Source organism: Drosophila biarmipes, chromosome 2R (assembly GCF_025231255.1).
Source record: "Drosophila biarmipes strain raj3 chromosome 2R, RU_DBia_V1.1, whole genome shotgun sequence".
NCBI classification, from domain to species: Eukaryota; Metazoa; Arthropoda; class Insecta; order Diptera; family Drosophilidae; genus Drosophila; species Drosophila biarmipes.
The window spans coordinates 13,319,213-13,344,226 of NC_066615.1; the positions used below are offsets into that span (position 1 = coordinate 13,319,213).

The window sequence follows — 25,014 nt, forward strand, 5'->3', positions numbered from 1 at the left end:
TGCAATGGTTCTGAGAGGAGGTTGTCCAACCATTATATTACGAAACGCTCTTTCTGAATATCTGTGGGATTTTTGAAAATTGTATTACTTAACTTATGCAAATGTAAAGATAAGAGGACTTCTCTGTCAGAGAGTTAATTAAGCCATGGACTTCTAGCCGGGCTGCAAAGATATCGGAGACTTATCCAATTAACATACCACCCCTCCACAACCCTTTTAAAAAGCACCTTTATACAATATTATTAACACACCATTTGCAGCTTCGGCTCGGCCGATCGTTTGCACCCCAAAACCGTGGAGGGCGAAAAGGAACCAAATATGAAACAACAGATATAATAAAACATAAGCCCTACATTCAGGCAGGCCATGGCATAAATCTCCAACTTTATGACATCAATAACTGTCGTTCGGCCAAAGTCAGCGAGCATTGGGAAGTGGGAAATGGAAAAGCGCACTGGAGGCCCAACTTTGGATGGTCGCTCTCGGTCCCGGTCCCGGTCCCGGTCTCGGTCCCTTTTCCTTCTGGGCATGGCCAACATTTGATAACCGCACACACGCATTTCCCCGCAGATAGAATCACAAAGGGCCGTGGCTGTTAATCAGGGGCGGGGAGGCGGGGAGACGGGGGAAAAGGGGGTGGGCACCACCCCTCTCGGATATATAGTTTATACAAATGGCAACGGCAGTTTACGACTGTTGGGTGTCAGTCAACGCCGGCTAAAGGATCTGCTGCAATTGTTTTTGTGGCTCTTGGGTTGGTTTTCCATTGTGCGGGGTTGAAAGGCCTCGTAAAAAAACAAGCGGAAAACTATAAAATGGAAACACACACACAGGCACTCGCTCATAATCGCACAGTAGCCGTGGACTGTCTTAGATGCACGGAAACAAGAACGATCTATTCTAGGCTACTTAAAAATCTAAAATGATAAAGAACATCTTAAATTTTAAAACAATATTGAAGAGAAGATATAAAAGCTAATCGATCTTTCCTTGGAATTAGTTATTGCATTATTAGTTAAACATGTTAAGATACCCTTTCTTTAAATATCAACGAAGATAATATTTTCCAGTTTAAATTAATATTTTTTGCAGTGTGGAAAATTGGTAGTGGAAGTCTCTTGCAGTTTCCCCAAGCCACGCGCATACATATACATATCTGCTCGTAAAAGCAGCAAGCCACCAATGGATTCCCCCTCCCTGCCCGTCGACCACCCCATTTTAGCCGATTCTTGGTTTGGTCATTAAGACGCATTATTGTTTGGATTTAAAATCGGGGGAACCGGCGGCTGATGAGACAGCAGGCGGTTTGCATAGTGACTCTGGGCTGATTGCCGACCACTGATAGCTTTATTTCGCATTGTCGAATTTCAGTTTAAGGGGGATTTAATTAATTAGAATTAAGGATCTATTGAAGTGAAGTCTGTAAAAATAATTAAAGCTTTATAAGCCTTTAATCTGTATAATTTTTTTTTAATCGTCTATGAAAATACATTTTCTTTAGGGACTAAGGTTTAAAGGTTTTTTTTATTGTATCTACTGACTAGATCAAAAACATTTTAAAGATAGGTCACAGTATTTTTAAAAATTCACTTCAAAATTAAGTGAACAAGTACTTTTCAGCTTACATTTTCAACTGAGAAGTGCGCAAACGTTCAAATATTACTTTCCTAAATTAGAAGATTTTAGATATCATTTCCCACTTCAAACTTACCGCGCCACAAGAGGAGGTTTCAGCACGGCAACACCGCCGGAAATACGGGCCTGTGGGAAATACTGGCCTCAAGAACACATAGTCCTCCGCGGAGAGCACATTCCGCTCCCAGTATTTTCCGCTGAGAGCAGCAAAAGCCGGTTCCCACCAACAACTTCGAACAGCCGGCAGCGCTCAGTAATAAACAGACTTCGAGCGCGTGCAGTTCGGTTCGATTCGATTCGATAGATACTCCGCTGCGCTGCCTTCCGATCCGTTCTGTTTCCCGAGTTTCCCCCGCCCGACCGACGGACCAACGACCAAAAATCACCCACCAAGCCGGTTCGGGATGCAACGACGACGATGATGCCAAGGATGCAGCTGATGCAGGCTCGCTTTTGTATCTTTGGGATACAAATTAAGTTGATTTGTTGCGCTCGCGTTCTCTTGGGTAATTGAACCCAAGTCGAGTTCCTTGTGCCGCGTTCTCTGGGCATTTCATTGCATTTTGTGTATCTAGATACCTTTGTCGGTATCCGTCGCTTGTCAATCTGGTCGCTGATAAAAAAGCGAACGCAGCCACGAAACATAAACCAACGTCAACAGAAAACAAGAGTAACAAACAGCAACAGCAAGTGGCGTATCTTTTTGTGGCCCACTCCGCGTGTTCGGTTCGGTGATAAATGCATTTCATGCGTTCCAACTATGTAAATAGCAATTTAATTTGAGTGTCCACAGTAAACATCAAAAAACCGCCCTGGACTCCAGTCGCCACCCCCGGTAGAGCCCCGGCCGGTGAGACCCAGTAAACCTCAGTAAACCCCAGTAAACCCCAGTAAACCCCTGAAAAGGGCAGTCGCAGCCGTACCCATCGTCGTCGTCGTCTGCGGCATCCAAATATTGAATATTTACAAATGCGTTGAGTGCGTTTTCGAGTGGCCGGCACTTACAGTGACTCTCTGGTGGATGTGCGAGTGTATTCATCGGATTGCCCCAGCTCCACTCAAAAAAGAACTTCGATCCTGATCCGATACGCGAGTGTTCGGATTTTTGTGTCGCTAATTGAGAACGGAGGTGTTAAAGTGCTTTGGAATACAGATAAATAAACGTAAATGTCTGCCAGGATGATCTCAGTATACAGCCTGGTCCTGGCCGCTTTGCTGATGGGTAAGAGTACTGCCACTATTGAATTAAGTGGGTTAAGTGAAGGGTTTGCCTTTCTTTTGGGGGTGACTGAATTGTGGAATCACGGAGACTTGCAAACAAATGAAATCATTCGCCCAGGGGTCTTCCAATTCGCTTTTATTTGCTTGTTTTGATGCCGGCATTTGGAAATTGCTTTTGCAACTGGATCGCTGGCAACTTCAAAGGAATCACAACATTTGTATTGCGTTGTGTATTCGCCAGTCCATCTTGAATCAGACCACCCATAATGTTGACTCTATTAGCCCTGAGGCGGTGCTCTCCACAAAGAACTACTTATATTAGGGCTATTTTCTGCGTTGGGATGAAAAACCAAAAACCCAAGGAGCCTTTGTCTCTGGCAATTGGATTTCAAAGGCAAGCGGCGTGCAAAATGACTCAATTAAGGACCCAGGAGCCACCAAGCTGGCATAGCTAATTTGGAATAGGAGAAGGAACCAGCGGGATAGGAAGCCATTTGGAAAATTATGAGACCTAGTTGAAAATGAAGTCGTTTGGGCAAACATTGGCAGCCAGAAAAGAAAAGCAAATAATGTAAGGAGCCCTCTCACAGAGGCAAAAAACTAGCCAGGATTCTTTTTTCATCCCAGATGTTTCCCATTATAAACCTTCTTGAAGAAGATTAAAACCTAATATATTTGCTTGATATTTTAATCTAGTTTCTCTATCTTTCTAACCAAAACAAATACCAATTCAATATCATAACGCTTATAGAACTTAGAATAGAATAGGAAAACAAACTACCACATTCCATTTTAGAACATCAAATTCTATTTCTGTCATACTCCATTTTCACTCTAAATAAGTAAAAGGCCCTAAACATGATAGTCTCTACTTTGTTAATGGTCTCAAATGGAAATGATTTTCCCGGTGGCAGCACACACATTTGAGATAAAAGGACTTCCCTGCCAAGGATCAGGACAACCACTTAAAGTGAGACAAGCGACGCCGAAATTTCGGCTAATCAAATATAGTTTACAGCAGGGATTACGAGTGGGATAAAGATCGAGCCGGGGCGGGGGATCTCGGGTCTCAAGAGGGCCTCGATTATGCAAGCGGAGGTCCTTGGCCACGCATGTGTGTGTGCGAGACAGGACAGAGCCGAGAACTGCTGACTGTTAAGTAGCACAAAGGCAAACAGCCGCTAACAAAAGCCAGCCGGCAGACAGCTGAGCAGGAGGGGATTCGGATTCGCATATTTCAGAATCTGTGCAGCGCTACAGAGGTCCATTATTTGTATGGCAAATAATGTGGCTGTCGGTGTGTGTGTGTTCCTGAGCGGGTTCCTTTTGTGTGGCAGTCATAATTTGTTATTCAAGCATGCAAAATGCTGCTTGCAACATGCCAGGCCAGGAGCGAAGGCAAAAAGCATCGCACACAGCACATCCCACATTAAGGGCAGCTGTGGCAACTACGAAACTCCCCTTCGCCAACCTTTGCCGCCCCGCCCTTTCCCTTCCGCCTGTCTGTCCGCCAGTCGAAAGTTCTCCAGAGAGCTCTCTGTCGAAAATTGTATCCTCAAAGCATAGATATACAGGGGAAGCCCTAGGCCTGGAACTAGCTTCCAAAAAATCCAATCTGGTAAGGTTTGTTTTATGAGTAACTTGGGGGTTCATAAATAAAATTGATTAGTATGGTAGTTCTATAGCATAGCTTTTCTAGCTTCTTAATATAATTCCATCGTAAATTGTATGCGAAAGGAACAGGAATGCTTTAAAAAGGTTTTTTTACTCTTACCTTTTAATGAAGTCAGATTTTCATTTAAACCACGGTACAATAACATTTTAATGACGTAACATTATTATTTTCCTCTCAATTTGATCTACAAAGGAAACGGTCAAGCGAAGCTCAACTGTAGTTGAAAGGAAAAACCCCAGAAAAACCCCTGTGAGTGATTAGCCTGCTGCAACCTTTAGATTGAATTCCAACTCCATCAAAGAATCCAGCCCATCTCGGTTCAGTTTTTGCCCCTGAGAAAACCCTAGATCAAACGTTTGACGGGTAATTGTCAGACACATTTCCACTTTTCATTCAGTGCCTGTCTGTCTGTTGACTTGCAGTTTTCCGGCACCGCTTTTCCCAGACACATACCACACATTCCAGCATGACAGTTCAGTTCTAGCTCCCTCTTTCCCCTGCCCCCCTGTAAAGGCACAGAATCAAATCAAAACGCCACCCATGGGGCAAGTTCAAGTGGCTGCCACAGTGGGTTGCCTGATTATTACAACAATATTTCGCATTCATTGTGCTTAATCGACAAATGTTGCCGCACAATTTGTGGCAGTCGAAGTTGGATCTCTGCTCGCATCCGAATCTCAAGATGCTGATGAGCAGGAGGCCGCAGCAGTTGGTACTCGAAGTGCTGCCCGCTGCTGCTGACTTGCTGATTTCGGTTATTCGAGCCAAACAAACGAACTAATTATCACACACAATCAGTCGCGGGGGAGAAAGGAATAATGCACTGCGAGAGGTTTTAATAAAATAATATAATTTATAAAGATGGCTTTTTTTATATAAATATAATTTTTGTAAGATTTCATGACCATTTTTCAAAGAAGTATTTTCGGTTTTTAGATGAGAATATGGGAAAAAAAATATAGAATAAAGTTAAATTATCTAGATAGAATTGATACTGACTGTCATCAAAACGATCATAATATCTTATGAATTCTTCTTCCTGTACATGACAAGTTTCAGTTATGTTTCTGGTAACAAAGCACCTCTTTAAGATTATTTCTTGATTATTTTGGGCAGTAATCATATGGTCTTTAAGACCACACTTTTATGTGTTGAAAGTCAACATTTTTTCTTTTATTAGGTATTATTATATTAGGTGAAACAAGCTGAAAAAGGTATCTTAAAAAGGAAGAACAAAAATTAAGTAACAAAGTTACGTGCCTACTTCTTTTCGCCCAGTGTATGTCCACAGACAGATCGAGATGGGCAGTTGGGACCGGGACTTCCCGCTGCTCCGTGGGTCTGTCGCTGATGTTTGCAGCATCAACACTTTTTTCAGTTTGCTGCTCCTGCTCCGCCGCCAGTACTTCTCCACGGCTCCTCCACGTCCCCTCATCATTTCACCATCCACACCCCTCACGCATTTTCGTGCCCACATCAGCGCAATCAACGAACTGGGGAGCGGGACGCATATTTCTTTAATCGACGCCCAGCAACTGACTTTGTGCCCCCACCTCGTCGCGAACTCGTTTTCCGCACGGCAAATTAAATCGATTCAGGGGGGATCCCAGGAGGGGAGAAAGACCATCCAGAGGAGGGCATCCACATTCACATCCACATCTCGCCGTGCCTGCCCAACTGCCTTTTCGGTTGGGCCTTCGCTGGCTGCCTTGTATCATAACACGTCTGCTGGCGATGTGACTGGCATATGAAGCCCGTGGAGCCCCGCCACCTTCCATCCTCCTGCAGAACGCCTGTAATGATGTTGTTGCCGGCCCGCTGGCCCCGCTTATTGATTCCGTCTTGGGCCAAAGGAACTCCGGAGCCCGGACGAACCCCACAATCTGAGGTGTTGTCTCAAATTGCTCCAATTAGTGGCCAAATATAATGGTGGCCGTTTTGTAGTTCTTGTTCGAGTTCCTGTTTCTGTTCCCCGGCTCGTATAATCAAAAATAATTGCTCATGAATTGCCTTTACGCTTCGAGTTGCGGTTGCTTATAATCCTGCGCACTTATTCACTTGGCTCTTTGGCCTCCAATGGCGCCACTTGCGGTCTTATTTAAACACCTTTAATAGGATAAAGTCTTTCGCAATCGGTTACTCCAATTTTTAGTCAGCCCATTAGGCATCGTCATTAAAATTCATAAAAAAACGCCACACCTGACCACTGAATTGCATTTTAAATGCTGCAAATTGCATTTGCGGCTGTTGATTTAATATAATAACCGAATTGCATTTACGACAAAAAAGAAAAGCACACAAATTATGTGAATAAAAACATATTTTCTCGCTGAATACGGTTTTTTTTTTGCGCGGTTTTTATGGCCGCCTTTTCTCCGGGCTTTTAATTATGTTGGAACAAAACTCTGAATACGTTTTTGTTTATTTTATTTTTCATACACATATTGTAATTTTGTTTAAGGACACGCAACTTTGGTCGGCCATGAAGTCGGAAATTCTCGCTATGCAGTTTTGGGATACCCTTTTCAGGGATTATTTTGCGTGATTCTTAATCAGAAGGTTATATTTTCTGAAAGTTAAGATGTCCCTCGAGTGCTTCCTTAATAACATACAATTTTTAAATATTTTAAGACATTATACAGGGTAATTTCAAAAATGTAAACCCTAAGCATGAAAGGGCATTCCAGTTTGCGCTGAGAATCTTTCCTTTCGTTTCCACGTTTTTTGCCCATGTTTTTGTGCCTTTACCCTTGCACAGCGCTTAAAAAAATTACATTTGCGTTAAACACTGTAATTTAAGCAGCTTAAGCGCGTTTAATTTGTTTAAACCACTTTAATTAAACGAAATTAGGCTTAATGCACTTTTTTAGTTAATTACGCGAAATGGTTCGATGCGAGATAATTGCGATGAGCTTAGGCGGTGAAATTTACATTTTAAGGGCTATTTTAAAGCTGCAACTTTACCCTTTAATCAGGGTAATGAGTTACCTTGATGAGCTGTTTTTGCTAACTTTTTGTACCTTCTGCACTTACAGCTCCCGTTTGGGCCGGCTCATCGCGATTCCAGCGATTACCACAAAGCCAGTCCGTGGTGGAGAATGAGCCCGTGGAATTCGAGTGCGAGTCCACGGATTCCTACAGCGAGCTGCAGTACGACTGGTTGCATAATGGTGGGCACTGCTAAACATTTACATATCCCGTGGACGTGCATTTACGTTTCTTGCAAACCATTCCAGGTCATCGGATTGCGTATGACAAGCGTGTCTATCAAATCGGCTCCAATTTGCATATCGAGGCGGTGCAGCGCGCAGAGGATGTCGGCGACTACGTTTGCATCGCGACAAATTTGGCCAGCGGCGCCAGGGAGGCGTCTCCGCCAGCCAAATTGAGCGTGATATGTGAGTAGTTATCCCCAGTCCAATATCCATTCCCCCAGTCCTGCAATACAATTGCCCGCAATAAGCAAATTGACGGATGGCTAAGGGCGGCTGCAAATCTGACTTTGCTTGGGCAAATTAACAAAGCGAAATTGAATAGTCCGGGGGAAGACAATAGCACTAGGGAAAACTCAGGGTGGCTCTAAGCAATGAAATTTAAAATCCTATTAGGGGGATTTTTACATTTTAGAGATTTTTGGAAACCCCCTTTTAACATAAAATAAATGGTTATATTTAGGTAGGTTTATTTTTATAAAGGTTTATAAATCTGATTTTAAATTGGTAGTACCTTCTGTTGTTTAAAATTATATCAGACAACAAATTATAAGTTAATGCTTGTTGCTAGGGGTTTTAAGACTCTTGAGATCTGCAAATTAAACTTCGATTTATAAAATTTTGGTACCGTTCCCCTTAGAATACTACCTTATACCTTTTGCCTATAATGGTAAATAATATACGCTAAAATGGAGACTTCTCTGATTTCTCTGCCTGTAATTGCCATGCATAGGGCAAATTCATTTGATTAATGCTGCATTTAATGGCATTCCGTCCCCCACTCCCGGGCCCAGCCCCTTTTTAGATCTGGGCAGACCACAAGACAACAAGAAAAGGTAAAGAGGCATAAAAACGCAACCGAAGCGAACGAAACGCAGCCCAACAAACCGATGAAAGATAAAAACCGAAAGTTTTGATGTACATGCGTCAGATCCCATGCTAACCAAGGCCCCCTTGGACCACGCCCCTTCCAAAGCCCCCGGCCAAAGACCCCTCTCCCCAGAACTACAGGAAGTGCAGTGCAGTGCACAGAATGCAGTCCCAGGCACCGGAGCGTGGCGAAGAAGAGTCCCTGCTGAAGAAGAGCCACACAGAAAGAAGATCTTTTAGACTTGGTTTCACTAACGAATCGAAGGTAGTTTTACCACAAAGAGATTGTTTTAGATTATAGAACATAGAATGAACTGGGATTCCCATTAAATTTTTATTTTACTAACAAATCAGAGATAGTTTTAGTAAAATTCAATAAATTATATACAATTCAATATTGAGACTCAGATATATTTATATTAAGAACATAGGATTAACATAGAAATGTCAAAATAACTATCTACAAAAGGGTGGTTCGATTTTGATTTCTAAAAATAAAAGGAACATAATCCTTAAAGCGTTCTACGAAGTAAAAAATAATTCCTTATTAAATTATTCCTTAACCCTTAATTTCCGAAACTCCTAAAAAAGTAATCAATAATATTCCCCAGTGCATTTGGTGATTTCTTCAAGTAGCAAGTGCAGTGGCAGTTCTTGGCCTCGTGTTGAGGCGGCGGCGTCACGTGATTGATGTTCATTTAGTTGCATTTGCCTTTAAGCAGAAAAATGCATAAATTTAACAAACAGCTCCGCTGCGCTACTCCATCTCGCGCCCCATCCCCCTTCATGTAAACAAATGCTGGTTTTTATGCACAATCTGGAGGGCATGTGTTTGGGGTCTTCCTATATGGGAGATATATCTGCCGGCTGCTATCTGCATCTGCATTTGTATCTGTAGCCGGCCTGTCAGCACGGCCACGGCACCCGAGTTCTGATCAAAGCCACCCAACAGTAATGGCATCTTCTCTGCGCCGCTATTTATACACCAGCCTCATCTCAAGTGTTTTTTGCTAATTAATTAACTAATTAATTTGTAGTTTTGGGAGTTGATTTTAATTGCCACCTCTTTTCCCCCCAAAAAAACACAGCTGCTGCTGTTGAAAAGCTGCGAGATACAATATATATATGTGGGGATTGGGTGTTGGAGGGGATGTATCTTGGCGCCAGCTGAAGCTAAGTGGGTTATGTGATTATAGCCCCCTGCCCAGCTTGCATCAATCTCATAATTCTTGAGCACCAGACAAAAACTATTAAAATATGCATGGGACCAGGGAAGGAGGTGGGTTGTTTGCTCCTCAGTTAGGGCTCGTAAACGTTTTTATTCAGGAGCCGTCGCCTTTGTCTCCCGGTTGCATTGTCTTAGCCGGGAAAATCCTGTCTCCGTTTTCCTCGGAAATAAGTGTTCAATTAAGCGCATGAAAAGTGACATTTTCGCTTGCAACATTTAACAAATTCGCGATGGAGAATAAACGGAAGAGTGGATGAGGAAGGGACCAAGTTTGTTATTTCCTTAAAATCAGTGAAAATATAAATAGAAGAAAAGAAAGATATAAAAGGTAGGGTAGATGGGTTTTCAAACGGCTTAACAAATAGAAACCAAGTTGTTTGATTCCTTAAAGACAGTATAATATATTATGTAGTTTCGCATAAAAAAAGATAAAGAGATTGTACGGGATAGAAATATATATATTTTTAAACAGATTGAAGTTCTGAATTTTAAAGGTAACATATATTAAATTATATTAAACTAATGCAGAAAAATGAAAACCGACTTTTACTATCATCCTGAAACATAAAAACCTAATTCTAACCCTAAATAAGTAATTTAAAAAAAGATAGATAGATATATAGATAAAAAAGAGTTAGTATAAGCAATTAAAGACAGCTCTTGGCTATGACTTCAAACTAATTTGTTAATTAAAAAGGAGCATGCCTCAGCAAATAAGAATAATGCGCATCTTAAAGATGCTGGCAATCTCAAAGTCCAAGTCAAGCAAAGCAAACCCCTTCCTCAGGATCATAAAAACGGGAAGACAAATGCTGACAGTGCCTGCCAACTAACCGATGACTACAAAGAATTAAGCAGACAGCGAAGAAATTAAACAGACAGCGGAGCGGCAATAAAACCAGGGCCCAGAATCGAGTCAGGGCCAAAACAAGGAAGAAAGGAGCCGTGTCAGACCAAAACCAGACGACCGCCGGGAGACGGGGAAGGAAGGACATTCCAAACATTTGCTCAGCGAAAGGGGTTGTTGGACTCCCAGGACTCAGGACTCAGAACCCAGCCAGGATACACAGACTAGCCATGGAACAGCTGAGCGGAGCTGGTGGCTGTTGGCTGTTGGCTGAAAGCAGAGGGAAATGTGTTTGTATGCTGAAATGTATGGGGGAAATGAAATGCAACATTAACACGAAACATAAACATAAAATGAGTAATGGCAGCAGGAACATCGGCAGCAACAATGGCAACCGAACAGCCAGCAAAGTCATAAAAACCAAACAAAATGCAAAGACACACCAAGGACGAGGCAGCCAGGGGGGGCTGGGGACAGGGATGTCAGGACGAAAAGCAACCCTCGAATCGACCACCCAGATACCACCCCCATCACATACTGCTGCTGTTGTATCTGTGCTCTAGACACAAGTTCAAGTTGACTGCAGTTGGCAAGTTGGGTTTTTATTTTACGGACACGGCGGGGGTGGATCGGGATTCCCGGGGCTTCGCGCGGGGGGAACCGGATAATTTTCATTTTGTGAATGCCGGAAAAACGCATAAAATTTTACGAGCCGAGCTCGGAGAACATTAAAGGGGACGACGACAGACAGACCGAAAAACAGAAAAACAGAAAAACAGACACGAGCTTGGCAACAGAATATGTAGCCAACTTTTTGGCGCGCTATCCTGCGACCATTCACCGTCTCTATTTCTCTTTACACAGAAAATAAAATATCATTTTTAGTTTAAGAGTAGGACTAATATAAGAAGTAAAAAATGGAATTTTTTTTTATGTACTTCAAAGTAGGCCATCAAATAAAGGTGTAATGTGCAATATCATATTATTATTTTTCATAAATATTTATTAAACGAATACCCACACCACAAACAAAATAAAAGGATATTTAAAATGTTAAACATCATAAAACAATTAACAACATTTTTATGAAATGTAAAAGGTTCTTAAAAGTATGCTGTTAAGCAACAGGCTCTAAAAAGTATACAAGAAAATTTGTTCTGTGCATCTTGTTCGACCACTCTTTTTCTAACTCCAGGATAGTCTTTATTTTCTTTTTTCGGCGTTTATTTTACTTTTAGCTTTTCTGTGCTGTTACACGAGTTGATCATTAGCAACTTTTGGGGAAAGCATCAGCACCAGGGGCGTAGTTCAGGAAGACCCGTTGTAAAGGGGGCTATGCCCTTGCAAGAGGTTAAAGGTCGAAATAGCTCAAATCCCCTTAACGTTAGCCACTGGAAAAAGCCAGAGAGCAGACAACGTGCGATAATCGAATGTTTAACGTTTTAATTTGAAAAGCATTTGGGGGTGCTGAGACAGCGACTGGCCAACTTTAATTAAAGATTCCATGATAACGCACTGGAGGACCCGTCCAATGGGCTGCGGTCAGTCGTTGCAATAAATATTCCATAAGTGAAACCGGAGAGCCCAGAAAATGGATGGAGGGAAAATGTGAAACTCATTGATACCGAAATGCGTTGTTGAAAGCCACTCATCGATTTGTATCTGGCAAATAGTTCATTTGCTGAGTGATTATCTGCAAACAGTTTTGATACAAAGCCCCTGCATGGTCCGCCTGCATCTGCGCCAATTTGTGAAATGGGTCAATAACTTGTAAGCCGCTTTGTGTGCGGTGGTGCACACGGAATATGCCCAGCCAATTGAAGTGAAATGGAGTGGAGTGGCTGGAAAGGCAGAGGGCTGCGTAAGTCCATTAACGTTCACAATTACTGCCGGCCACTTCAGAAACTCAACTCAGAGCTCAGAAACCACTTCTATGGGCTCCCATTTCCATCCTTCGCTGGCGGTGGACACGGGCCACTTGGGTTTATGACAGCGCTGAAAACCATGCCACTCGAGCTCCACTCACCCCCTGCCACGGCCAAATAATCTATTTTTGATTATCAATTAATTATATTTTCACAAAAGTGAGCGATAAAAGGGCAGTGCAGCACTGCAGCTCCGGACAAAAAAGAAGCGTGAAACATAAAAAATAGTTATCTTATCGCGGGCTCACGGTTGACGAAATAAGACGCAGTCGGCACACTTATTCCGCCTTTGGGGTCTTGGGTGCTTGGGTTCCCAAAGGAGAGGAGGAGGTGGAGGAGGTTTACTTGCAAGACCCTGCCGATAACAACAACGATTTGCTCCCCAACTCCCCGGGCAACTGTCAATTCCGATATCTATAATTCCCGCCCGCCTTGCCACATTTACTTCCACTTTGTTTACCCAAGGCGTCTCTATTTTTTTATGGGTCCCTCTCACTCCCCCGGCATTCCGGCAATTGTTTACAGCGATTGTGGTTTATGCTCCAGCCGGCGAAAAGTTTAACAAATTTATTTTGTTTCGGAGTCGTGTTGGTTTACTTCGTCTTAGTCTCCACGTACCCAGTGTTTACCTCGTCTTGCACGCTCAACGTGTGAATGACGGCCGCCTTCCGACCCCGACCCCGCCCCATTTCCACTTTCCCCATTCCCCATTCCCCCACCTGAGGCACTCCCTCCCACGCCCACAGGTATATACAGCCCATACATCCATATAGCCCAAAGGTGTCAAAAGATCTGCAGCCTCTGACGATGCATACATCAGCCTAATGAGACGCTCGTTAATTAGCGAGACGCGGCGCGGCTAGCTCGTAATTTGAGTTACAGTTAGGCCACGATTCTTCCTACCTGCCGGTAGTTGGTGAACACGGTCTATACGAGGTAGGGGTTCTCGAGATCTCACAGGAACCTGAACATGAGAGGTCCAACACATAAAGATTCATCTCAGACAAACTCCAGATTATCAAGGTGCTCTTTTGTGTGAAGAGAATAGTGCCAGTAAAAAAAAAGCGCTTAGCCCATAAAAGTATCTTAACGATGTTAGTCTAAAGTTGATGCTGCAGAATAAGTACCAACCCCTACTTTAAAATAAAAATGTTTGATGAGAAACAATAAAGAAGACAGGACTATTTAAAATATGCATTAAATCATTTTCTGAACACATACAAAAAGTATTTATTATATTATATTATATTATATCATAGCGTAAACCATAATTATTTTCGTAGCTACTCAAAACATATCGTTCATCTCCAAAATATTAAATTGTGTTACAATACATCTCTAAGTCAGAGAAGTATTTATGCACTTGAGTAAGGTATTAAACAAGCATTTCCATAACGAAATTCAAAACTAACCATTACCTATCTTTGTATCTCTATACCTATCTTTTACTTCTAAACCAAAAGTAGATGCCTAACCTATTTAATGAAAAATCCGAGTATCAATAAATAGTATATCCCCCCTCTGCGTGAGAATGCCATCAGATACCTTCGTGTCTTGAGTCGACTGCACACTTTACCTGCTGCTGCTCACTTCCCCCAGATGTTTGGCCATCCATTAGATACTTTCGCTCGTCGGCCGTCCAAGTGCCAATTAGTTCACTCTACTGTCATTTTAGTCGTAACATATACCAAAAGCTTGTGCCACAGGCCTCAGCCGAAGGCGAACGTATCCATCGGTACCTAGTCGCCGTCGAGCTGACGGACGTGCCCCGAGAAGAGCAAATACACAAACACATTTCAAACTTTTGACACTTCCCCAGCGCAGGAGACGAAGACACGGCTCTGTTTATTGAGTTGTTGCTGTCGCTCTGGGGCTGTTCGGTTCTGTTTTTCCGTTGCCTGCCACCAAATAAGTGTCTACAAATATTTAGAGGCATTTTTTGTTCACTGACTCCGCGAGACGCAAACAAAGTCGGTGCCCAAACAAGATTTATGTGCATATGTAAATTTTCTCTAACGCGGCCAGCAAACCGCAGCCAGACCTGGCAAACATTCAGATAGGCAAAGAGGAAAAATATCCATAAAACATACATCAACCATTTGCCTAGTCCGCTCCTTCCAGCCGAAGATAAAAAATGTTTTATAAAAATTATGGCACCATCTCCGAAGGCGGTTGGAGTGGAATATACTATACAGATACACAAAACCGAACCCAGGCAAATAGGAATCAGAGAAAAAGAAAACAATTTGAATAAATTATTTGGTGGAATTCCAAATTAGAACTTTAAGGCGAAACATCGCTCTGCATCCGACAATTATCACTCGAGATACAAAAGGATCTCATTCACATCAGCACAATGGGCCGCAGATTCACGATTGCAGCTTGGAGATATGATGGAAGTCCGGTAATGCAACAGTACACACAGAGAAACTCTTTTTCAATTAATCTGAATTTATTTAATGGATTACATAACAAGTTTCAAAAATAATTTTTGAAAAATTGTGTGTTCTAAAAACATGATTGAAATGCGTGTATAATCTATCTATTAATCCAATAAAAGTTGTATATATTTTGTTTGTGAAAACCCTATGTAACCCCTGATAGATGAATTCCCTTCATACTCAGCTTTCAAGAATGTATTTATTTTCTTCGGTGCTGCGATTGTGTATGCTAGCGTGTCTGCAACATGACCGACCACGCCCCTTGCGCCTCCGGCTACCACTAAAACATAAATTAAACCCTTGCCACGGCACAGAGTTTAGAGAGCAGCGCATTCTTCTCGTGCACTGCAGTTTTTTCCTCATTTTTTCCATGCGCTTTTCTTTTCCGCCACAAAAACTCTTTTCTCATGCGGCAATTGTTGGCAAGTACCGTTCCATTCTGTTCCGTCTGGCCAAGAAGTGGAAAGCCCGGGGGCACGGAAAATGGAGGGCATGTGAGCATTTACATATGGACACCAAGGTGGGGAGCATGGTGGGGTCTGGGGCTCGGGGGCCGGGGCCGGGATCCGGGTCTTCCCCTGACTGACAGTTCAATTTATGCTTCCTCGGCACCTTAAATGGGCTGCCAGGCTTCGCCGATAAAGACAAAGATTGCAGCGTCGTGTTCGGCGCTGAACTGACGATAAAATGCACTTAATGCCGCGCGAAATACTTGCAGGGGAAATATGTATGTGTCTATAACCGAGGGCCCGGAGAAGCGGAAAGCAGAAAATCCGAATCAGTAATCAGAAGAGGGAACGAGCGAAGCGAATTCGCGCAGCCAAGAAAACGCATTAAGGCTAAATGTATCTTCCGGATATATTATGCATATTTATGGAATGCCAGCCTATTCGGTTTCACCGGGGCTGATCAATAACTTAAAGGGGGCTTTCCTGCGGCATCGAGAATGGCTGCAGCAACCCTCGGCCTGCGCCTTGCATTAATTCAATTAGTTTATAGCCCACACTCATTTTGAGGCTTTAATCTCCACATCTGCTGGGTCCCTCACACAGCGAGAAAAATGTGCAGGCTATAGTTTTTAACATGATTACAACATATATTACCACAAGTTTGACAAAAATAACAAAATGAAACATTTAAAAAGTGTATTTATTTAGTGAACTTTATAACATTTTTTTGTTATTTAATATGGACATGTTCTTTTCTTCTCTGGGTTATTGTACCTTTTATAAAGTTTTTAAAAAGTTTTTAATCGGAAAATGAAAACCCATAGCTACCGTAGCATCCTTTCTGGTTCGTATGGTCCTTTGTTGCGTGGGAATTTTAAAATATGCATTTTAAAATTTGGTAATATTTTGAGCCATAATTTTATGGTGACTAAAAACTGTTTCAATCCCGATCACTAATACATACATTTTATAAAAGCAGATTATGTTGCTCCAGGGTTCGATAGTAGATGATCTAATGGCTCTTCTCAGATTTTTTGAGGGCGATAATATTGTTTAACCTATTGACGCGCAACTTGGACCACACCATGAAGTTGTTCAGTCCCAGAATTGAGGCTGCATGTAGGGCAGCTGCCTCCGGGTGGAGGACTGTGGCACCACCAAGGCCGGAGTCAGGGTTCAATCTGGACCACATTTCGATTTCCATGCGGTTTGCTACACAATTGATCACTGGACAAGATGTGTTGGACGAAAGCAGGCTTCCCAGTTCATTTGATCCACCAGCGAGGGCCACAAAAACCAGGCTGCCTATCGTCGCTTCGTACTCCCGCACAATGCGCAGCGTGTCCTCAGGATCCCTAAGAGCGCAACTCCCTCGGAGCTCCACATTCAAGCCCAATGATTGGCAAAAGGCGGAGATCTTTGTGCCTTGAAAAGTGTCCAATTCACTGCTCATTAGCACCACCAAATGATCCTTGGGCGGGACCAAGGAGGTTAGTTGCTCCACCACCCAGGAGTAATTTCGCTTTATATTCCCCAAGTCACTATCCCTTACGGCAGTCAGATTAATATAGACCGTTTTGTCCACCATGAGCCGCTTGTCACCAGCTGGCCAAATGCGCCACGTATCCGAGTCTATAATGTCCGCAAGTAGTATGTTCCCCTCCTCGTCCACGCCGAACTCAACTTTCATGTCAACCAGAACGCAGTTCTTCGTTTTCCAAGCTCTTTCGAGAATCTCAAAGACCACGAGGGATGTGCGTCTCATTATCTGAATTTCATCAAAACCAATTAGTAGACCATTGCATTGGAACTTGGAGGAGATGATTTGTTCGTCACACCACAGGGGATCGTGACTGGCGTCGTCCTTGAAGCAGGTCTCCTGCTTTGGCGGGGCAAATAAATAGCCCTCGGGCACTTCGGGATTCAGCTTGATGAAGGACCCAGTGGCCAAGCGCCGCGTCACCCACTCAATTGGTATCATCTGGCATTTGCGCGCTGTGAAGGCCTTTTCCCCACACTGATCCACGTAAGCGGTACGAATTCCCGCCTCGTTGAGTAGACGGAAAACGAGTCCATTGGTTGTGTTGGAGATGGCCGCCTTGCCCTGCAGTTCATGGGCCTTCTGTCCATCGAAGGCTGTGATGCGGTCCTTGTTGAGCAGCAGGCAAAGACCTGGATGATCTGGCAGGTCGTACACCTTCTTCGTCTTGCCCTCAATAAGAAGCTTGCCCAGGTGGTAACCACCAATAGATGTGTGCGACATTTTGGAGAGCGTTAGAAACTAAAGTAAAACCTACTATGGCTCCTTATTTTATAAACGAGTTGGTTGTCCGGCCAGATTTACCACTCTTTAAAAATCTTATCAACAGGGTACCCTACACCCTAAATATATGGACGTCTTTCTTCCGCCCACAACTTTCAAGGCTATTACACAGAATAAAAATTTGATATGATATGATGGTCAATTTATGAAATCCAGTATCAATTCGGCCCTGATAGGTCACATATCAGTTTGATATGATCGAAAATGTTAAAAACAATATTTTGGTAATATCAGCGGTATCACTTTTTCTAGAAATAAACTTTTGTCAAAGCTTTTTGTTACAATCAAGCATTGGGTCAGAGGGCTAGCGCTTCGTTTTTGGTGCGCAGGCTTGAGGGTTGGTGGTTCGAGTCCTCCCCGTGACAAATTTATTTTTATTTTTTTGATTTAAATCTGAAATCATTTAAATGCAGCTTTGTTATAACAATTATAAGGACATTTTAGATATTATCCCTAAATACTTTAAGCATACTCTGCCTTGGGGCGCATGCCTGAACCTGGGACCTTTAGCATCATAGGCAGATACTGGTCTATCGCACAACGTTTTTCGAGGGCATTGGTTCAAAAGCCATGAAAACCATGTTATTACATTTTTCGTATCGATTTGACATTATTTCATGATAAAAATGGTATTTGTCGAATAAAACAAACTTACCATGCGCATATTAAATTGATCTTGACGCGTTTTTTTTCTGTGTATCTACACGTTGAGAATCGCACTAATCGTTTTATTATTTTCAATAGGTATAAAACATTTAAAATAATCTTGCCATCCGTTATGTGACCCGGCAATAGAAATAGAAATAAAGGATATAAGATAATCGAGGCACAATTTCCTGTTTTTCTGTTACAATTTTTTTATTTAAGTGTAGTGACACCGATTTTTCCGGTTCTTTTTTCAGATCTCGAATCGGCTAGTGTGCAGCTGCTGGGAAGCAGTCGCAACGAGCTGCTGCTCAAGTGCCACGTGGAGGGCGCCTCGGGGGACTTGGAACCCCTGGAAATCGAATGGTACCGCAACAACGAAAAGTTGAGCACCTGGAAGAATGTCCAGCTGGACCAGCACCGCCTGATAATCCGACAACCGGGATCAGCCGACGATGGTCTGTACCGATGCACTGCCTCCAATGCCGCGGGACGAGTGACGAGCAAACAGGGCTACGTCTATCAGTCCGATGTTAAGTGCCTGCCCAGACTTCCCAGGCGCAAGAACCAAAAGATGCTGGAATCCTGGGATAAGCAGACATTCCTGTGTCGCGGAAAGCGTGGAGGATCTGGTGGCTTGGAGGCCCTGCCCGCCGCTCCAGAGGATCTGCGCATTGTCCAGGGACCCATTGGCCAGGTGGTCATCAAGGAGGGCGAACCCACAGCCTTGACCTGCCTCTATGAACTTCCTGACGAGCTGCAGAACCAACGCATCCAACTACGGTGGCGAAAGGATGGCAAATTGCTGCGCCAAGTGGAGCTCGGTGGTTCGGTGCCCATTCCGGGACACTCCTCCGATTCTGGCAAGGATTCCCTGCTTAGGGAAGATGGGAGATTAGTGCTCCACAAGCAGAATGGCACCTTAAGCTTCGCCAGCATCATAGCCAGCGATGCGGGTCAGTACCAATGTCAACTGCAACTGGAGGCCCATGCCCCGATCAACTCGTCTCCTGGCGTCCTGGAGGTCATCGAACAGCTGAAGTTTGTGCCACAGCCCACCTCCAAGAACCTGGAGCTGGATGCAGTCGTGGCCAAGGTGCACTGCAAGGCCCAGGGCACTCCAACGCCCGAGGTGCAATGGGTGCGGGTGAGTAATGAAGGGGATTTTAGGTTTAAGGATCTTAATATTTGATTTCAAATAGACCAAAAATATTAGATCTTTAACAAACATTTAATTAGGATTTTAACAAAGATAGATAGATATAGACACCTTCCAGAATTTCTAAAGTTAAATTTAAACCTTTACTTCTAAATTAGAAAGTACTCATTTCCAGTCTCAGAAATACCTATAGCTCATATTTTTTATAATAAACCTCAATGTACACTAAAAACCAAATCTTCGAAAGTCCAAAGAAAACGATTGACATCCGTTTATTCAGTTATTGCCAAGGTACTTCGGTCTTCATTTTGACAGCTCTCAAATGGGAATGTTAGACACCGGTGCCCCTTTGGCCCCCACTCCATTGAGTGATGGCCACATGTCACTGGCAAATTGAAAAGCGCGCAATGCGCCGCTGGGCAAACTTTTCCTTCCAAACAAACCGTTTCATATGCAAAACTCTATTGAGTCTATCTGGCCTAAGCACCCTTCTTCAGGCCCCCAGAACCCGTATTCGCAACCGAAACCCACTCTATTCCCCAGCCATTGGGCGTTTTGTGTTGCCAGCTGTTTGCCATGGCCAACCAATTTCGACAACTGTTTGTCTATTTGGGAATGGGCCGAAAAAAGAGGATCGAACCATTTCAAAAGAAGTTTTTCATTTGGCCGAAAAACAAACCTGGCTCAAACCTGTTCAAAGTGTTGTGTGTTCCTTTTTTTGGTAGCTTTTTTTGAATTTTTGATGAAAACGCATGGCACACGTTGCCAAATTGGTCGGTAATGGTCAGCTGTCTGTTTCTATTTCTCGCAGACACCGAGCAAAAAATATTACTTTTGCCTTGCCCATTACAGATCGAAATTGCATATTTCTTTGATATTTAAATTGGGTTATTGGGGTTTGAATCAACTTTTTAAAAGGATTACAAATACGTTAAAAATATATATTTTTATACATTCCTTTTAATAAATAGTAATACCATAAATAAAATAAAGTATTACTCTTTTCCTATGCAGGATGGTGCCAACACCTCTCTTCCCGACCAAGTGGAAGTGGATGCGAATGGAACCCTAATTTTCAGGAACGTAAACTCGGAGCATCGGGGCAACTACACCTGCTTGGCCAGGAACAGCCAGGGTCAGATCAACGCCACCGTGGCCATAAATGTGGTGGTCACGCCCAAGTTCAGTGTGCCTCCAGTGGGACCCATTGAGACCTCGGAGCAGGGCACCGTGGTGATGCACTGCCAGGCGATCGGAGATCCCAAGCCGACTATTCAGTGGGACAAGGATCTCAAGTATCTGAGCGAGAACAATACGGACCGTGAAAGATTTAGGTTCCTGGAGAATGGCACCCTGGAGATACGGAATGTCCAGGTGGAGGACGAGGGTAGCTACGGTTGCACGATCGGAAACAGTGCGGGATTGAAACGAGAAGATGTCCAGCTATTGGTGAAGGCAATTGGCGATGTGTTTCCCATAGAGGAATCCGGTGGCGATGGATTCCTGGTCACTCGAGCCGTACTGATCACCATGACGGTGGCCCTGGCCTACATAGTTCTAGTGGTGGGTCTAATGCTGTGGTGTAGGTATCGTCGGCAGGCTAGAAAGGCCCGCCTGAACGAGCTGAGCACCAAGGAAGCCGGCGGAGATCAGCCGGATGCAGCGGTTAATGGCAAGGGTTCGGAGCAGGAGCCCTGTCTCTCCAAGCAGCAGAATGGTAACAGCAAATCCCGCTCAAAATCCAGTGGGGATGCCCAGAAATCCGATGACACTGCCTGCAGCCAGCAGTCGAGGGCTTCCAAGAAATCTGCCCACATCTATGAGCAGTTGGCCTTGCCAAGATCCGGACTCAGTGAACTGATTCAAATTGGTCGTGGCGAGTTCGGGGATGTATTTGTGGGCAAGCTGAAGGCCACCCTGGTGACCTCACCCGCGGACAAGGATGCGGATACGGAAAAGCAGCACAGCAATAGCGAAAACGGCAGTGGAGGCAGCGGCAGTGGAAGCACCACACTGAGCACTCTCAACGAGAAGCGACGCTCGAAGACCTCCATGGATGACATCGAGGAGATCAAGGAGGAGGAGCAGGAGCAGCAGGATCAAGCGGGACTCGAGCAGCTGGTCCTGGTCAAGGCCCTAAACAAGGTGAAGGACGAGCAGGCCTGCCAGGAGTTCCGCAGGCAGTTGGATCTGCTGCGCGGCATCTCGCACAAGGGAGTGGTACGTCTGTTTGGCCTGTGCCGCGAAAAGGACCCGCACTACATGGTGCTGGAGTACACCGACTGGGGCGATCTCAAGCAGTTCCTCCTGGCCACCGCTGGAAAAGTGAACACCGCCACCGCAGGAAGCTCCTCGCCGCCGCCGCTGACCACCAGCCAGGTCCTGGCCGTGGCCTACCAAATCGCCCGAGGAATGGACGCCATCTACAGAGCTCGGTTCACTCATAGGTAATCTTTTTTTTAATATAACTAGTTTCATTTTTAAATTAAAATATTACTCAATAAATTCAATGCAATCCGAATATCATTTCAATTCTAAACTTTATATATTTATGATAATAGCTTGATTAAATATCTCAAAACATTCACATTTGTTTACTCCACAGGGATTTGGCCACTCGGAACTGCGTGATCTCCAGTGACTTTATAGTGAAGGTATCCTATCCGGCGCTCTGCAAGGACAAGTACAGCCGCGAGTACCACAAGCACCGCAACACGCTGCTCCCGGTCCGCTGGCTGGCACCCGAGTGCATCCAGGAGGACGAGTACACCACCAAGAGCGACATCTTCGCCTACGGCGTGGTGGTGTGGGAGCTCTTCAACCAGGCCACCAAGCTGCCCCACGAGGAGCTGACCAACGAGCAGGTGGTGCAGCGATCCCAGGCTGGCTCCTTGGAGTGGTCGGTGGCCGAGGCGACGCCTGATAGTCTTCGGGAGATATTGGTAAGCAAGTGCCCACCATCACACGAATAATCTTTATAAACGCTTAACAAGGATTAAAAATCATCAAAGTAGTTTAGTTTAGAGAATCTACAAACGGTTGTAAATTATTGGTCAGCATATAAGGAATGTGTAGTATAATACGAGACAGTCTTATTTTTATTATTTTGGTAATTTATCCTCTTCTAGGTTTTCTAGGTGTTAAAAGGTATAGCTTTTTCCTAAAAATACTCTTTTTGAGTTTCATTTTTATACATTTTTATACTAATAGATTTTGTTGTGTATTTTTGTTTGTTAATTAAGTAAGCTTGAGTATAGACTAGGAAATAATAGAATATAGTAATGATATGAGTGGCATTTACTAAAGTTCAATACATGCCTCTTGGTTTTCCCTTTTAAGAGCTCCTAACTAATTTTTCCTCTTCACTCCCCTTTCAGCTGTCCTGTTGGGTGACCAATCCCAAGGAGCGACCCTCGTTCAGCCAACTGGGGGCCGCCCTGAGCAAGGCCATGCAGAGTGCCGAGAAGTGATTGCAGACTGATGGAGCAAATGCCAAAAAGTAATTCGTAGTCTTGTCGTAGTGTCTGCCCGGGATTTCTCTCCGCTCAGAAACCTAGTCTTAAGTTCGAAGGATGCCTGCGCCTGTTCAACATGCGCACTATGTGGCACACAGGGCGACGGCTACATTTTCTAACAATAACTGTACAAACACACCATATATTCACTATATATTTGAGTGGGGATATCTTCGAGAATAGTATTTGCGTGGTGCTGCATGCCCCTGGGTGTGCAGCTAAAATGTACATAAAAACTGCCACAAACATGCATTTAAACCAGTTGAAGCATTTCTAGGATTAGAGCATTTTAACCTTCATCAGCATTTTATAAACCACTCCTAAGCTACATTAGTACGTATAAACACACAAACATATGCATCACACACAAAACAACGAGCGATTTCGATGTTCTCAAACATTGAGAAACTAAGCCAAATCTTAGGTTTAGCACTGAATAGAACACACCCACATATTTTATCACAAGCCTAGTTATATACACCTAAATGCATAAGAAAAACCAGCCGAAACAAATTTATGACTAGCCATTTAAGCTTTGATGCATGTTTACAAAACATTTAAATAAACCCGAATAAATAAATTTAACCGAAAAGCAAAAATTCCAAAAGTCTGCGCCTTATTTCAAAAGGGAATAAAGAGCGAGACCCTCGTTGGGCTACTACTTTTTTATAGGCATTTCATTTGGCATGGCAAATTTGTTGAGGGTCCTTGGGGCCGAAAGCGGACTTGGCTCATTCACACTTCAGTTGATTTGAAAAATGAGCGCCTATTGAATGCTGGATGGGGCCGTCTTGCCTCCGCGTCTTTTTCCCAAAACGATTGACAAACAAACATGGCAATAAACCGTAAAGTTGGCTCGGCTTATTGGGGCTTAAAGTCGCCTTCTTACCCCCGCACTTTGCCATCCGATCCACCGGAAGTTCCAGCGCCTACGTAGCCAAAAAGTTTCCTCGTGCGAAAACTTTGGCCAGGACCAAAATCCAAATCCAGGCCGGGAATATTTGCATTTGAATCGGCAGCAAAAACGAAAAACAACACGGTTACACAATGAGTTGCCATTTTCCTAGGCTGGTGGATGGGCTGCTTAGCTTTTCCGGGCACGTACAAATATCTGCCTGTCATGAATATCAAATGCCTGCGAAAAAGGTTGATTGAACAGTTGCCAGCAGGAAGTGTGGCAGGAAAAAAGGGAAGTGCACAAGGGACAGGGCTAACACGAAGTACTGATACTCTATTAAAGAAATAAAACCCGTGAATCCCCCAAAGAAGCACTCTTTAAAATTGATACCCCCCTTTGGTAACTCACAAAAGCATTAGCGTTCTCTATAGAAGCCGCATCTCCACTTTGTTTGCCCAACTCAAAGGTTCAACTGCATTTGCAATCTGCCGAAAATAAAATACACGACCTGGCACACATGGCGTATGCGCAATATTTGCAATGTTTGTAATGGAACGACAGCTGTGAGCTGGGTGCAACAAAAGCCTAAGCTCGGCCGGAGAGAAACATAAAAATGCCATTTCATATGGTTTTCAATTTATTAATATTTTATACGGGCCACCGGCAGAAAGGGAATAAATAGGGAGAGCGAGGAGGGGAAGGGGAAAAATGGCTTTGGCAATTCAGGCGTAAAATGTGCATTACTCATACGCCGCCTGGGCCGACGGTGGAATGACCTAGGCCACTTTGTTATGCCTTTTACCTGGGCCGCACGCATAAATTGCACATTACATTACGCATACGCACCGCTGGCCAGGCCCTCTGACACACCAATAAATTACGCATTAAATTTTCGGATACTGTTTGCAGGCCGGCGGCACAGCCATCAAGTGACTCGAAAGCCAGCAGATTGATGGTGCAACTCGCTGCCG

At 43.8% G+C, this 25,014-nt stretch overlaps 2 protein-coding genes across 2 annotated transcripts; one reads left to right on the plus strand and one right to left on the minus strand.

The window, feature by feature from the left end:
- Positions 1 to 1,901: 1,901 nt before the first annotated feature.
- On the plus strand, positions 1,902 to 23,734 carry LOC108030308 (tyrosine-protein kinase-like otk). The gene is made up of 7 exons (XM_017103144.3): positions 1,902 to 2,857; positions 7,567 to 7,701; positions 7,768 to 7,929; positions 18,729 to 19,618; positions 20,645 to 22,077; positions 22,236 to 22,572; positions 23,008 to 23,734. Exons 1-7 carry the CDS (start codon positions 2,803 to 2,805, stop codon positions 23,098 to 23,100), a joined length of 3,105 nt encoding a protein of 1,034 aa, XP_016958633.1. The 5' UTR covers positions 1,902 to 2,802; the 3' UTR covers positions 23,101 to 23,734.
- On the minus strand, positions 16,226 to 17,766 carry LOC108030309 (bifunctional phosphoribosylaminoimidazole carboxylase/phosphoribosylaminoimidazole succinocarboxamide synthetase). The gene has a single exon (XM_017103145.3). The coding sequence runs from the start codon at positions 17,764 to 17,766 to the stop codon at positions 16,516 to 16,518; it is 1,251 nt and encodes a 416-aa protein (XP_016958634.1). The 3' UTR covers positions 16,226 to 16,515.
- Positions 23,735 to 25,014: the final 1,280 nt, after the last annotated feature.

What these genes read in the sequence shown, in the direction of transcription:
- LOC108030308 (XM_017103144.3), top strand. Translation starts at nt 2,803, where the DNA reads ATGTCTGCCAGGATGATCTCAGTATACAGCCTGGTCCTGGCCGCTTTG. An exon ending in CCTGGCCGCTTTGCTGATGG is followed by an intron (nt 2,858 to 7,566) that starts GTAAGAGTACTG and finishes CTGCACTTACAG; the next exon opens with CTCCCGTTTGGGCCGGCTCA. An exon ending in AGAGCTCGGTTCACTCATAG is followed by an intron (nt 22,078 to 22,235) that starts GTAATCTTTTTT and finishes TTTACTCCACAG; the next exon opens with GGATTTGGCCACTCGGAACT.
- LOC108030309 (XM_017103145.3), bottom strand. Translation starts at nt 17,766, where the DNA reads ATGTCGCACACATCTATTGGTGGTTACCACCTGGGCAAGCTTCTTATT.